The sequence below is a fragment of the Saccoglossus kowalevskii genome, chromosome 18 (assembly GCF_978046115.1).
Source record: "Saccoglossus kowalevskii chromosome 18, keSacKowa6.1, whole genome shotgun sequence".
In the NCBI taxonomy this organism is placed as follows: Eukaryota; Metazoa; Hemichordata; class Enteropneusta; family Harrimaniidae; genus Saccoglossus; species Saccoglossus kowalevskii.
In genome coordinates, this window is record NC_140658.1 from 30385418 (window position 1) to 30401456 (window position 16039).

The window sequence follows — 16039 nt, forward strand, 5'->3', positions numbered from 1 at the left end:
AGAATCTATGCACCTGAGACCTCTACACAACACCTAAAATCTATGCACCTGAGACCTCCACACTACACCTAGAATCTATGCACCTGAGACCTCTACACTACACCTAGAATCTATGGCAGCTGAGACCTCTACACTACACCTAGAATCTATGCACCTGAGACCTCTAAACTACACCTAGAATCTATGGCACCTGAGACCTCTACACTACACCTAGAATCTATGCACCTGAGACCTCTACACTACACCTAGAATCTATGGCACCTGAGACCTCTACACTACACCTATAATTTATGCACCTGAGACCTCTACACTACACCTAGAATATATGGCACCTGAGACCTCTAAATTACACCTAGAATCTATGGCACCTGAGACCTCTACACTACACCTAGAATCTATGCACCTGAGACCTCTACACTATACCTGGAATCTATGCACCTGAGACCTCTACACTACACCTAGAATCTATGCACCTGAGACCTCTACACTACACCTAGAATCTATGCACCTGAGACCTCTACACTACACCTAGAATCTATGCACCTGAGACCTTTACACTACACCTAGAATCTATGCACCTGAGACCTCCACACTACACCTAAAATCTATGGCACCTGAGACCTCTACACTACACCTAGAATCTATGGCACCTGAGACCTCTACACTACACCTAGAATCTATGCACCTGAGACCTCTACACAACACCTAAAATCTATGCACCTGAGACCTCCACACTACACCTAGAATCTATGCACCTGAGACCTCTACACTACACCTAGAATCTATGGCAGCTGAGACCTCTACACTACACCTAGAATCTATGCACCTGAGACCTCTAAACTACACCTAGAATCTATGGCACCTGAGACCTCTACACTACACCTAGAATCTATGCACCTGAGACCTCTACACTACACCTAGAATCTATGGCACCTGAGACCTCTACACTACACCTATAATTTATGCACCTGAGACCTCTACACTACACCTAGAATCTATGCACCTGAGACCTCTACACTACACCTAGAATCTATGGCACCTCAGACCTCTACACTACACCTAGAATCTATGCACCTGAGACCTCTACACTACATCTAGAAACTATGCACCTGAGACCTCTACACTACACCTAGAATCTATGCACCTGAGACCACTAAACTACACCTAGAAACTATGTACCTGAGACCTCTACACTACACCTAGAATCTATGCACCTGAGACCACTAAACTACACCTAGAAACTATGCACCTGAGACCTCTACACTACACCTAGAATCTATGGCACCTGAGACCTCTACACTACGCTAAGAATCTATGCACCTGAGACCTCTACACTACACCTAGAATCTATGCACCTAAGACCTCTAAACTACACCTAGAATCTATGCACCTGAGACCTCTACAATACACCTAGAATCTATGGCACCTGAGACCTCTACACAACGCCAAGAATCTATGCACCTGAGATCTCTACACTACACCTAGAATCTACGCACCTAAGACCTCTACACTACACCTAGAATCTATGGCACCTGAGACCTCTACACTACGCCAAGAATCTATGCACCTGAGACCTCTACACTACACCTAGAATCTATGCACCTAAGACCTCTAAACTACACCTAGAATCTATGCACCTGAGACCTCTACACTACACCTAGAATCTATGGCATCTGAGACCTCTACACTACGCCAAGAATCTATGCACCTGAGACCTCTACACTACACCTAGAATCTACGCACCTAAGACCTCTAAACTACACCTAGAATCTATGCACCTGAGACCTCTACACTACACCTAGAATCTATGGCACCTGAGACCTCTACACTACACCTATAATTTATGCACCTGAGACCTCTACACTACACCTAGAATCTATGGCACCTGAGACCTCTACACTACACCTAGAATCTATGCACCTGAGACCTCTACACTACACCTAGAATCTATGGCACCTGAGACCTCTACACTACACCTAGAATCTATGCACCTGAGACCTCTACACTACACCTAGAATCTATGGCACCTGAGACCTCCACACTACACCTAGAATCTATGCACCTAAGACCTCTACACTACACCTAGAATCTATGCACCTGAGACCTCTACACTACACCTAGAATCTATGCACCTGAGACCTCTACACTACACCTAGAATCTATGGCACCTGAGACCTCTACACTACACCTAGAATCTATGCACCTGAGACCTCTACACAACACCTAAAATCTATGCACCTGAGACCTCCACACTACACCTAGAATATATGCACCTGAGACCTCTACACTACACCTAGAATCTATGGCAGCTGAGACCTCTACACTACACCTAGAATCTATGCACCTGAGACCTCTAAACTACACCTAGAATCTATGGCACCTGAGACCTCTACACTACACCTAGAATCTATGCACCTGAGACCTCTACACTACACCTAGAATCTATGGCACCTGAGACCTCTACACTACACCTATAATTTATGCACCTGAGACCTCTACACTACACCTAGAATCTATGGCACCTGAGACCTCTAAATTACACCTAGAATCTATGGCACCTGAGACCTCTACACTACACCTAGAATCTATGCACCTGAGACCTCTACACTATACCTGGAATCTATGCACCTGAGACCTCTACACTACACCTAGAATCTATGCACCTGAGACCTCTACACTACACCTAGAATCTATGCACCTGAGACCTCTACACTACACCTAGAATCTATGCACCTGAGACCTCTACACTACACCTAGAATCTATGCACCTGAGACCTCCACACTACACCTAAAATCTATGGCAGCTGAGACCTCTACACTACACCTAGAATCTATGGCACCTGAGACTTCTACACTACACCTAGAATCTATGCACCTGAGACCTCTACACAACACCTAAAATCTATGCACCTGAGACCTCCACACTACACCTAGAATCTATGCACCTGAGACCTCTACACTACACCTAGAATCTATGGCAGCTGAGACCTCTACACTACACCTAGAATCTATGCACCTGAGACCTCTAAACTACACCTAGAATCTATGGCACCTGAGACCTCTACACTACACCTAGAATCTATGCACCTGAGACCTCTACACTACACCTAAAATCTATGGCAGCTGAGACCTCTACACTACACCTAGAATCTATGCACCTGAGACCTCTAAACTACACCTAGAATCTATGCACCTGAGACCTCTACACTATACCTGGAATCTATGCACCTGAGACCTACCTCTACACTACACCTAGAATCTATGCACCTGAGACCTCTACACTACACCTAGAATCTATGCACCTGAGACCTCTACACTACACCTAGAATCTATGCACCTGAGACCTCTACACTACACCTAGAATCTATGCACCTGAGACCTCCACACTACACCTAAAATCTATGGCACCTGAGACCTCTACACTACACCTAGAATCTATGGCACCTGAGACCTCTACACTACACCTAGAATCTATGCACCTGAGACCTCTACACAACACCTAAAATCTATGCACCTGAGACCTCCACACTACACCTAGAATCTATGCACCTGAGACCTCTACACTACACCTAGAATCTATGGCAGCTGAGACCTCTACACTACACCTAGAATCTATGCACCTGAGACCTCTAAACTACACCTAGAATCTATGGCACCTGAGACCTCTACACTACACCTAGAATCTATGCACCTGAGACCTCTACACTACACCTAGAATCTATGGCACCTGAGACCTCTACACTACACCTATAATTTATGCACCTGAGACCTCTACACTACACCTAGAATCTATGCACCTGAGACCTCTACACTACACCTAGAATCTATGGCACCTCAGACCTCTACACTACACCTAGAATCTATGCACCTGAGACCTCTACACTACATCTAGAAACTATGCACCTGAGACCTCTACACTACACCTAGAATCTATGCACCTGAGACCACTAAACTACACCTAGAAACTATGTACCTGAGACCTCTACACTACACCTAGAATCTATGCACCTGAGACCACTAAACTACACCTAGAAACTATGCACCTGAGACCTCTACACTACACCTAGAATCTATGGCACCTGAGACCTCTACACTACGCTAAGAATCTATGCACCTGAGACCTCTACACTACACCTAGAATCTATGCACCTAAGACCTCTAAACTACACCTAGAATCTATGCACCTGAGACCTCTACAATACACCTAGAATCTATGGCACCTGAGACCTCTACACAACGCCAAGAATCTATGCACCTGAGACCTCTACACTACACCTAGAATCTACGCACCTAAGACCTCTACACTACACCTAGAATCTATGGCACCTGAGACCTCTACACTACGCCAAGAATCTATGCACCTGAGACCTCTACACTACACCTAGAATCTATGCACCTAAGACCTCTAAACTACACCTAGAATCTATGCACCTGAGACCTCTACACTACACCTAGAATCTATGGCATCTGAGACCTCTACACTACGCCAAGAATCTATGCACCTGAGACCTCTACACTACACCTAGAATCTACGCACCTAAGACCTCTAAACTACACCTAGAATCTATGCACCTGAGACCTCTACACTACACCTAGAATCTATGGCACCTGAGACCTCTACACTACACCTATAATTTATGCACCTGAGACCTCTACACTACACCTAGAATCTATGGCACCTGAGACCTCTACACTACACCTAGAATCTATGCACCTGAGACCTCTACACTACACCTAGAATCTATGGCACCTGAGACCTCTACACTACACCTAGAATCTATGCACCTGAGACCTCTACACTACACCTAGAATCTATGGCACCTGAGACCTCCACACTACACCTAGAATCTATGCACCTAAGACCTCTACACTACACCTAGAATCTATGCACCTGAGACCTCTACACTACACCTAGAATCTATGCACCTGAGACCTCTACACTACACCTAGAATCTATGGCACCTGAGACCTCTACACTACACCTAGAATCTATGGCATCTGAGACGTCTACACTACACCTAGAATCTATGCACCTGAGACCTCTACACTACACCTAGAATCTATGGCACCTGAGACCTCTACACTACACCTAGAATATATGCACCTGAGACCTCTACACTACACCTAGAATCTATGGCACCTGAGACCTCCACACTACACCTAGAATCTATGCACCTAAGACCTCTACACTACACCTAGAATCTATGCACCTGAGACCTCTACACTACACCTAGAATCTATGCACCTGAGACCTCTACACTACACCTAGAATCTATGGCACCTGAGACCTCTACACTACACCTAGAATCTATGGCACCTGAGACCTCTACACTACACCTAGAATCTATGCACCTGAGACCTCTACACAACACCTAAAATCTATGCACCTGAGACCTCTACACTACACCTATAATTTATGCACCTGAGACCTCTACACTACACCTAGAATCTATGGCATCTGAGACGTCTACACTACACCTAGAATCTATGCACCTGAGACCTCTACACTACACCTAGAATCTATGGCACCTGAGACCTCTACACTACACCTAGAATATATGCACCTGAGACCTCTACACTACACCTAGAATCTATGGCACCTGAGACCTCCACACTACACCTAGAATCTATGCACCTAAGACCTCTACACTACACCTAGAATCTATGCACCTGAGACCTCTACACTACACCTAGAATCTATGCACCTGAGACCTCTACACTACACCTAGAATCTATGGCACCTGAGACCTCTACACTACACCTAGAATCTATGGCACCTGAGACCTCTACACTACACCTAGAATCTATGGCACCTGAGACCTCTACACTACACCTAGAATCTATGGCACCTGAGACCTCTACACTACACCTAGAATCTATGCACCTGAGACCTCTACACTACACCTAGAATCTATGGCACCTGAGACCTCTACACTACACCTAGAATCTATGGCACCTGAGACCTCTACACTACACCTAGAATCGATGGCACCTGAGACCTCTACACTACACCTAAAATCTATGGCACCTGAGACCTCTACACTACACCTAGAATCTATGGCACCTGAGACCTCTACACTACACCTAGAATCTATGCACCTGAGACCTCTACACTACACCTAGAAACTATGCACCTGAGACCTCTACACTACACCTAGAAACTATGCACCTGAGACCTCTACACTACACCTAGAATCTATGCACCTGAGACCTCTACAGTACACCTAGAATCTATGCACCTGAGACCACTAAACTACACCTAGAAACTATGCACCTGAGACCTCTACACTACACCTAGAATCTATGGCACCTGAGACCTCTACACTACGCCAAGAATCTATGCACCTGAGACCTCTACACTACACCTAGAATCTATGCACCTAAGACCTCTAAACTACATCTAGAATCTATGCACCTGAGACCTCTACAATACACCTAGAATCCATGGCACCTGAGACCTCTACACAACGCCAAGTATCTTTGCACCCAAGACCTCTACACTACACCTAGAATCTACGTACCTAAGACCTCTACACTACACCTAGAATCTATGGCACCTGAGACCTCTACACTACGCCAAGAATCTATGCACCTGAGACCTCTACACTACACCTAGAATCTATGCACCTAAGACCTCTAAACTACACCTAGAATCTATGCACCTGAGACCTCTACACTACACCTAGAATCTATGGCACCTGAGACCTCTACACTACACCTAGAATCTATGCACCTAAGACCTCTAAACTACACCTAGAATCTATGCACCTGAGACCTCTACACTACACCTAGAATCTATGGCACCTGAGACCTCTACACTACACCTATAATTTATGCACCTGAGACCTCTACACTACACCTAGAATCTATGGCACCTGAAACCTCTACACTACACCTAGAATCTATGCACCTGAGACCTCTACACTACACCTAGAATCTATGGCACTTGAGACCTCTACACTACACCTATAATTTATGCACCTGAGACCTCTACACTACACCTAGAATCTATGGCACCTGAGACCTCTACACTACACCTAGAATCCATGCACCTGAGACCTCTACACTACACCTAGAATCTATGGCACCTGAGACCTCTACACTACACCTAGAATCTATGCACCTGAGACCTCTACACTACACCTAGAATCTATGGCACTTGAGACCTCTACACTACACCTAGAATCTATGCACCTGAGACCTCTACACTACACCTATAATTTATGCACCTGAGACCTCTACACTACACCTAGAATCTATGGCACCTGAAACCTCTACACTACACCTAGAATCTATGCACCTGAGACCTCTACACTACACCTAGAATATATGGCACCTGAGACCTCTACACTACACCTAGAATCTATGCACCTGAGACCTCTACACTACACCTAGAATCTATGGCACCTGAGACCTCCACACTACACCTAGAATCTATGCACCTAAGACCTCTACACTACACCTAGAATCTATGCACCTGAGACCTCTACACTACACCTAGAATCCATGGCACCTGAGACCTCTACACTACACCTAGAATCTATGGCACCTGAGACCTCTACACTACACCTAGAATCTATGCACCTGAGACCTCTACACTACACCTAGAATCTATGGCACCTGAGACCTCTACACTACACCTAGAATCCATGGCACCTGAGACCTCTACACTACACCTAGAATCTATGGCACCTGAGACCTCTACACTGCACCTAGAATCTATGCACCTGAGACCTCTACACTACACCTAGAATCTATGGCACCTGAGACCTCTACACTACACCTAGAATCTATGGCACCTGAGACCTCTACACTACACCTAGAATCTATGGCACCTGAGACCTCTACACTACACCTAAAATCTATGGCACCTGAGACCTCTACACTACACCTAGAATCTATGGCACCTGAGACCTCTACACTACACCTAGAATCTATGGCACCTGAGACCTCTACACTACACCTAGAATCTATGGCACTTGAGACCTCTACACTACACCTAGAATCTATGCACCTGAGACCTCTACACTACACCTATAATTTATGCACCTGAGACCTCTACACTACACCTAGAATCTATGGCACCTGAAACCTCTACACTACACCTAGAATCTATGCACCTGAGACCTCTACACTACACCTAGAATATATGGCACCTGAGACCTCTACACTACACCTAGAATCTATGCACCTGAGACCTCTACACTACACCTAGAATCTATGGCACCTGAGACCTCCACACTACACCTAGAATCTATGCACCTAAGACCTCTACACTACACCTAGAATCTATGCACCTGAGACCTCTACACTACACCTAGAATCCATGGCACCTGAGACCTCTACACTACACCTAGAATCTATGGCACCTGAGACCTCTACACTACACCTAGAATCTATGCACCTGAGACCTCTACACTACACCTAGAATCTATGGCACCTGAGACCTCTACACTACACCTAGAATCCATGGCACCTGAGACCTCTACACTACACCTAGAATCTATGGCACCTGAGACCTCTACACTGCACCTAGAATCTATGCACCTGAGACCTCTACACTACACCTAGAATCTATGGCACCTGAGACCTCTACACTACACCTAGAATCTATGGCACCTGAGACCTCTACACTACACCTAGAATCTATGGCACCTGAGACCTCTACACTACACCTAAAATCTATGGCACCTGAGACCTCTACACTACACCTAGAATCTATGGCACCTGAGACCTCTACACTACACCTAGAATCTATGGCACCTGAGACCTCTACACTACACCTAGAATCTATGCACCTGAGACCTCTACACTACACCTAGAATCTATGGCACCTGAGACCTCTACACTACACCTAGAATCTATGCACCTGAGACCTCTACACTACACCTAGAATCTATGCACCTGAGACCTATACACTACACCTAGAATCTATGGCACCTGAGACCTCTACACTACACCTAGAATCTATGGCACCTGAGACCTCCACACTACACCTAGAATCTATGCACCTAAGACCTCTACACTACACCTAGAATCTATGCACCTGAGACCTCTACACTACACCTAGAATCCATGGCACCTGAGACCTCTACACTACACCTAGAATCTATGGCACCTGAGACCTCTACACTACACCTAGAATCTATGCACCTGAGACCTCTACACTACACCTAGAATCTATGGCACCTGAGACCTCTACACTACACCTAGAATCCATGGCACCTGAGACCTCTACACTACACCTAGAATCTATGGCACCTGAGACCTCTACACTGCACCTAGAATCTATGCACCTGAGACCTCTACACTACACCTAGAATCTATGGCACCTGAGACCTCTACACTACACCTAGAATCTATGGCACCTGAGACCTCTACACTACACCTAGAATCTATGGCACCTGAGACCTCTACACTACACCTAAAATCTATGGCACCTGAGACCTCTACACTACACCTAGAATCTATGGCACCTGAGACCTCTACACTACACCTAGAATCTATGGCACCTGAGACCTCTACACTACACCTAGAATCTATGCACCTGAGACCTCTACACTACACCTAGAATCTATGGCACCTGAGACCTCTACACTACACTTAGAATCTATGGCACCTAAGACATCTACACTACACCTAGAATCTATGGCACCTGAGACCTCTACACTACACGTAGAATCTATGGCACCTGAGACCTCTACACTACACCTAGAATCTATGGCACCTAAGACCTCTACACTACACCTAGAATCTATGCACCTATGTTATCGAAGTTGTCTGAGTATAAATCCCTGCTTGAGTAAAATCCCCCACCTCCAAATTTACAGCATTTTACAAGTCATCTATCGGATTGCTATAGGGTTTTAACTTTTATCTGTTTAGAACCTCCCTTCCCCACCCCAATTTTTCGTTAATTTGCCGTTTTCCTAGAGGGTTGTATACTCGGTCAACTACAGTATGTTTTTTATGATGTAAAAAAGCAAAGTAAGAAGCAATACTAACCATATGTAGAGTTATCCTTCATAGCATTTTTACACATCTCAATTCTAGCTGAATGGTACGGTACATATCGATCCTGCAAAGACCCAACTAATAAAACATTCTTGAAAAGCTCAAAACCTAAATAATAAATCAGAAATAATACACATTATATATAAAACATTGCATTGAACAACATACAACATGTTAAAATGTTGGTAGTTCTTAATGATGCATACAACTTCAGCCAAAATATCTTAACATTTTCACAACCTGTTCCCTCTTTTCATCACAAATTAACAAAATAGACTTGTTTATAGTCTGTACTTTCCTTCAGTAGATTGGGACAAAAATAGCAAATTTGTATGGAGTAAAAACCAAAAATTTACTCAAATTTTGTCTGTTGTCCCTAAAATTAGGGTTCATTCCCTGAAATATTGAAGAATATGAGAAAAAAAATACAGAAAAATTTGGGTGACAAAGCTGGTGGTGGAAGTGTAGGCTAAAGTTTCATTTTCACTATATGCAGAAGACTTCCCCCTGATTTTTGTGATCACCACAAGGAATGAAAAAATTCCTACTACCGGTACCTACAGGAGGTCATGAACAATATTTTTGTAAAAAAATGTTTTAATTTGAGAAAAGTGACAACTGTTGATTTTGGTACTCAAAGTGATAGAATTTTATCAAGTTCATTTTATCAAGTTCATTATCATCTGCATTTTGATGAATGTCTCTAAATGACTACAACATAATGATTTTATCATGTGTGAAATTTTCTTTTCAACAGCAGAGATTGCTGAGCTGACTCATAAATTGCCTTACATACATGTACAATGTATTTGCAATGACAAAACTTACCTGGTTTTTCACTGAGTTTATACATAAATGTTTTCCTGGGATCAGAATGATCCTTTAACGCTAACTGTAACAGTGACCCAGACTTTTTCCATTTCTGCATGAACCACATACCTACCAAAAATAAATGAATACAACAATTTATATAAGCAGCCTGTCGGCAGAGATAGCTTCACTGCTAGCAATGCACATTTCAACAAGTCAATGAAAATGACACAGTGACACAAAGGCGAAACTATAAGCCCCCTCCCGGACTAATGCATTTTAAACAAACAAGATAGTCGCCATTCGGCCATATTTGATCAAATTGCAAATTTAACTGACGTGTACATGTATCAATTTATGACATGCTAAATATCAATGTAAATGATACATGTACATGTACATGGGTAACAGAGATACAGTACTATGGCCAAAAACAGCTGTTATTCGGCCATCTTTGATCTGATTATGAAACAAACTGACATGTGCCAAATAAAAATGAAAATGGTACATAAATCTTGGAAATATAGTACTGTAGTATGGCCAAAAAGTCAGATGACTGTCAATCGGCCATTCTTGATCAGATTTTGAAACAAATCGTTATGAACATGTATTCTAACATGTTTAAAGTATGTGTCAAATTTGAATGAAAACTGACAAAACATGTCCAAAATACATTTAAAAAAAAAGATGGCTGCCATTTTGAATCAAATTGCTAAACCACTACATGTGCATATGTCCCACATAAAATACCAGACACGTGCGAGGAATGAACGGAATCGGTCCAAGGGATTCTGAGATATGACTCCGGACGGACAGACATGTATAATCTATGTACCAAATTTGAATGAAAACTGACAAAGCATGTCCAAAATATGACATTTTAAAAAACAAAACGGCTGCCAGCAGGCCATTTTGAATCGAATCCCTAAACCACCACATGTGCATATGTCCCACATAAAGTACAAGGCACATGCATAGAATGAATGAAATCGGTCCCTGTTTTCGAACTTCTTCGAAGATATCATTAGAAAATGAACAAATCTGACAATCATGCATATTATAAGCTCCGCTTGACAAAGTTGACATGGACGTCAACGGACAATCGTTCATATGATAAGCTCCACTCCAAAGAAGTTCAATAAATAAATATTACATCCTAACTGTAGGCAAGGGGAAAGGGATGCAAGTGTTATTATCGGTGGTGGAGGTATGTGAAAAAGACACTAGGTCTTTAAAACTATAATTTCAATATATTATTTTGAATAGCTTTAGTGTGTGGGTTGATACAAAGTAAAATATTGAAATCATGCACATAAAAAATATACCGTTTCAGAATAATACATGTAGGTGGAAGAGACACTATAACTTATAACTGGCATAAACTTTCACAAATAATTGGCATTCACGTCAATTTGCAGATTGAAGTTCTTCTAACTTACCTGTGTTGACTATTGCACTGCTATTATACATAGTTCCCAGGTGTGGTCCTGATAACGAGAGAAAGGTGTGTAATTTATCCAACCATGGTTCCATCTCTGGTCTTGTCAGCACAGAACGTATTATAATATTGCCAAGTGAGTGACCAATAAAACTAAAAAATAAAATATAACACCTGATTTAAAAACTTTGTAGCAGATGCTTTCACATGATATTATACTTTATCTAATTCAACTTATAGCCAGAGTATACCTTTTTATTCCTTGTAGTATTTAGCCATGCTATGAGACAACTTTCACTTTATATAATTTAATGTGCTCGTGTGCATGCCAAGCTAGCTTCAAGTCTAACTGTACAAGCCACATAAAATTTTCAAAGATTTTGTATGGTTAGTCTTAAGTTACGCTACACTGTAGATGATAAGAAGGTTCATCACCAGGATTCATCACGTGATACCGAAAATGAATGTTTAAGTCTGAAATTATCACCCAGGAAGTTGGTTGGTTGTTAACAACACATCAGTGTAGCTGCAGTAGTGTGTGGGTATATCGTTGTTTTATTTCCAGTAAGCTTATTTCGCCCGTCATCGAGCTAACTTTAAATATGCACAGAATGGTAGCTACGCATCTAGTGACAACGATGCATCATGCGTGACCGCACAACAGCGATTATTAAAGTTTCTGCATTTCACAGCAAACATTCAATATTGAGCTCAGATTAGTGAATTATGTTTTTTAATGATTGAACATGGTGTGTACCTTGTTTTATATAAGGCAGACATGCATAATAATGTGAAGAAGAGCATGGTACACGTAAGCAATGGTACAAGCATTGGACGAAAAATTGCAGGTCACGTGTTCTATATGGCGATCACCAATTGGTCAGCTTGAGTTGTGTCTATTTATTATGAAGAGCGGGGTGAATGCGTCCTATATTCAAACGTTTTCAAAAAGCTTGAGGCCTTGTCTTGTACACGCTAGACGTACGTACATTGTATTCTAAAACTCGAGCAAGGTGCAAAACCAATACATGCACAAGTTCAATCAAAACATGTCACCATGGCATTGCTCATAGTACTGTTTTTTTTTTCATTTCTAAAATGTTACTATTAAACTTATTTTATCCAAGAATGAAAATATTCATGTATTATTTCTAGTATTGTATTAACCCAGGCACTTTTGCCTCCCGCCCTTGCATAGAGGTGCTACATGTACCGGTATAACACTTGAGGGTGCTATACATACCTTATTCTGGTAGGATTTAGAGAGTAGACATCTATGTAGTAAAGAATTTCACCAACAAGTCGATCTGTCATCACAGAAAAGTCAGCAAATGTGTCCATCTATTGAACAATGAATTTAAAGAAATATTAGATAACAATACACAAACAATTAAATCTAATTTATGAAATTCAAAATGACAGGCAATTTTTTTAATATAAAATTCGAAATGGCTGACTGGTAGCCATTTTGGATCAGACTATAAAAAGGTATGCATAGGTTTCCCTCCTCTATGAGAAGCAGGGAATCTTAGTGATAATTTTACTTGAGTTCTTTAGACAGGGAGTCATTCTGACTTTATTTATTTGTTGTGAACCGCTATCACTTTATTACATCATAACAATTTTTAGAAGAAATGTAACATGTCCTTCATAGCCTAAAATCTTATCGCTCATATTCAAAAGTTTCTCAGAGACCTCTACAATTTAGGCATACAGGTCAATGCATATGATCACAGCCATCAGCCTTAAAGCAGTGTATGTTTTTGGAAAGCCAGCCATAGGATGTTACATTGAAATATATATGCATAGCTAATAAGATAAACCTGCAGCATTCCGAGGTATCGATTACAGAGATGTCAATACATGATGTTTGAAACAGCATAGACTCTAAAACAACAATGATGTTTATGTGTATGTTATTACATTCCTCACCTGATTTCTTTCCGACATAAGGAATTCCATTTTCGCCCCAGGTAATCCAAGCTCAATATATGTTCTTACTAATCTCAAATCTGCCATGTTACCATCTAATCCATGTACACAGACAACCAAATGCAGATCCTCCATGTCATCATTATTATCTATATCACTCGTGCTGACGCTAAAATACGGCAACATGGCAGCTTGTAGCGACAAATCACTGTAAATGTCACCAGGAAATTTGAGTCGGTTTTTAAAATCAGCTTTAGCAGCTTCAAATCTGTCAAAGAGAAAACATGTTTAATTAATATAGCTGCTTCTTGACAATATGGTTGTAAAAACGTAAATCAAGACAATTAACCTGGCAGCTGTTTTGTAAAATACTTTATTTTAGTTGCAATTGATTTTTGCTAGACATTTTTCCTGTTTTTGATGAGTTGAATGAGAAATATATGAAAAAAACAATTTTTAACTGATTCATTCCTTCAGCAAAAATAAACTTAGAGAGAAAATGAAGTAATTCATAGTAAATTTGCTCACAAAGTAATGCTTGTTTTTTTTAGATAATCACTTCTCAAAATGTAAAGTAAGTTACAGTAATTCAGAGATTTTATCATAGGGAAACCTGAAACACATAAACAGCTCATTTCAGTTCCACAACGTCCTCTGAAAAAGAACTACCATATTATTTTCAGTGTTAAACAAGTCATGTACGAGAGTACAGTGTGTAACTATTGGGTCAATAGTAAATAAAACTGAAATGAGTCTGCCATTTTGAATGTATGATTCAGGCCAGGAAAGTCGTAAATTTTGATGCATTTTCAACAAATACTGAAACATATGGTTTATCATTTAAAAATGATCAATCAAGATTTCTTCAGAAATATGGCTTCGGAACCACATTCATTAAAACAAAATGGTGTACATCAAGGTTTCATAATATTCAAGGTATGTAGTTTGAATGAAATCCATCCATATACATGCATTATCTGGTTTCAGTATAGCAGAAAAGCTGAATTTTGATGATTTTAAAACGGCCATCTGATAGTCAAACATGTACATGTATCTGTAAAGTTTGAATGTGATTAGTTAAGACACATCAGAATTATGGTTCCAGAACAGCATTTGTTAAACAAAATGGCTGCCAGACGGCCGGCCATTTCAAATTCCAATCTGAAAAAACAAAATGACCTTCTGGAATGGCAAACATTAAATCAGACTGTGAAACAAATGGACATTGATTATACTAAGATATATGATGTATATGTATAAAGTTGGAGTGTGATTGGCCCAGGTATACTGTAGAATACTTTTTTTTAGCTGGAATTAATTTTCGCTGAAAAGACATTTTGGGTATTTTGTATGGAATTTATTTTCACTGAATCATTCCTTCAGCGAAAATAGCAAAAATTAATTCCAAGCGAAAATAAAGTATTTTACAGTATTAGAGATAAAAGTTGCATTGTGTTCATATATTCATTATGCTGTTCATGTCATACTTGAATTTTCTGGAAAGTAACATCACTAACAAAAAGAATTATTGGCTCTCATTGTTATGCTACTATGTCAATTTCATTGGTAAGAAGTTACATAGCAGCCACTGATATAAAATACACTATAGAGATAAATGTACAACTCATTATGAAATGAAGCTCAAATTTATTAGACTAAAATGCAATCGATTTGTCTGACAGAGAAGATAAACCTGCCATCTTTCCTAGGCATTGAATGTAGAAATGTCAATACATGATGTTTGAATACATTAATCTGATAAAATCAAACATTTCAAATTTTTCCAAAAATATTATCAGACTCTGTAGACAAAAGATTCTGTGGTTTACACAATAAGAATAGTGT

At 41.0% G+C, this 16039-nt stretch overlaps 1 protein-coding gene across 1 annotated transcript in view; it reads right to left on the bottom strand.

The window, feature by feature from the left end:
• LOC102807754 (protein FAM135A-like) overlaps nt 1-16039 on the bottom strand; it is an 83872-nt gene that overhangs the window by 15339 nt on the left and 52494 nt on the right. The window contains exons 13-17 of the mRNA XM_085492671.1: nt 14195-14462; nt 13506-13603; nt 12264-12415; nt 10843-10953; nt 10006-10122 (exon numbers count right to left, since the gene is read on the bottom strand). Of these exons, the coding sequence (XP_085348797.1) occupies nt 10006-10122; nt 10843-10953; nt 12264-12415; nt 13506-13603; nt 14195-14462 (746 nt within the window). The remainder of the gene's footprint in view (nt 1-10005; nt 10123-10842; nt 10954-12263; nt 12416-13505; nt 13604-14194; nt 14463-16039) is intronic.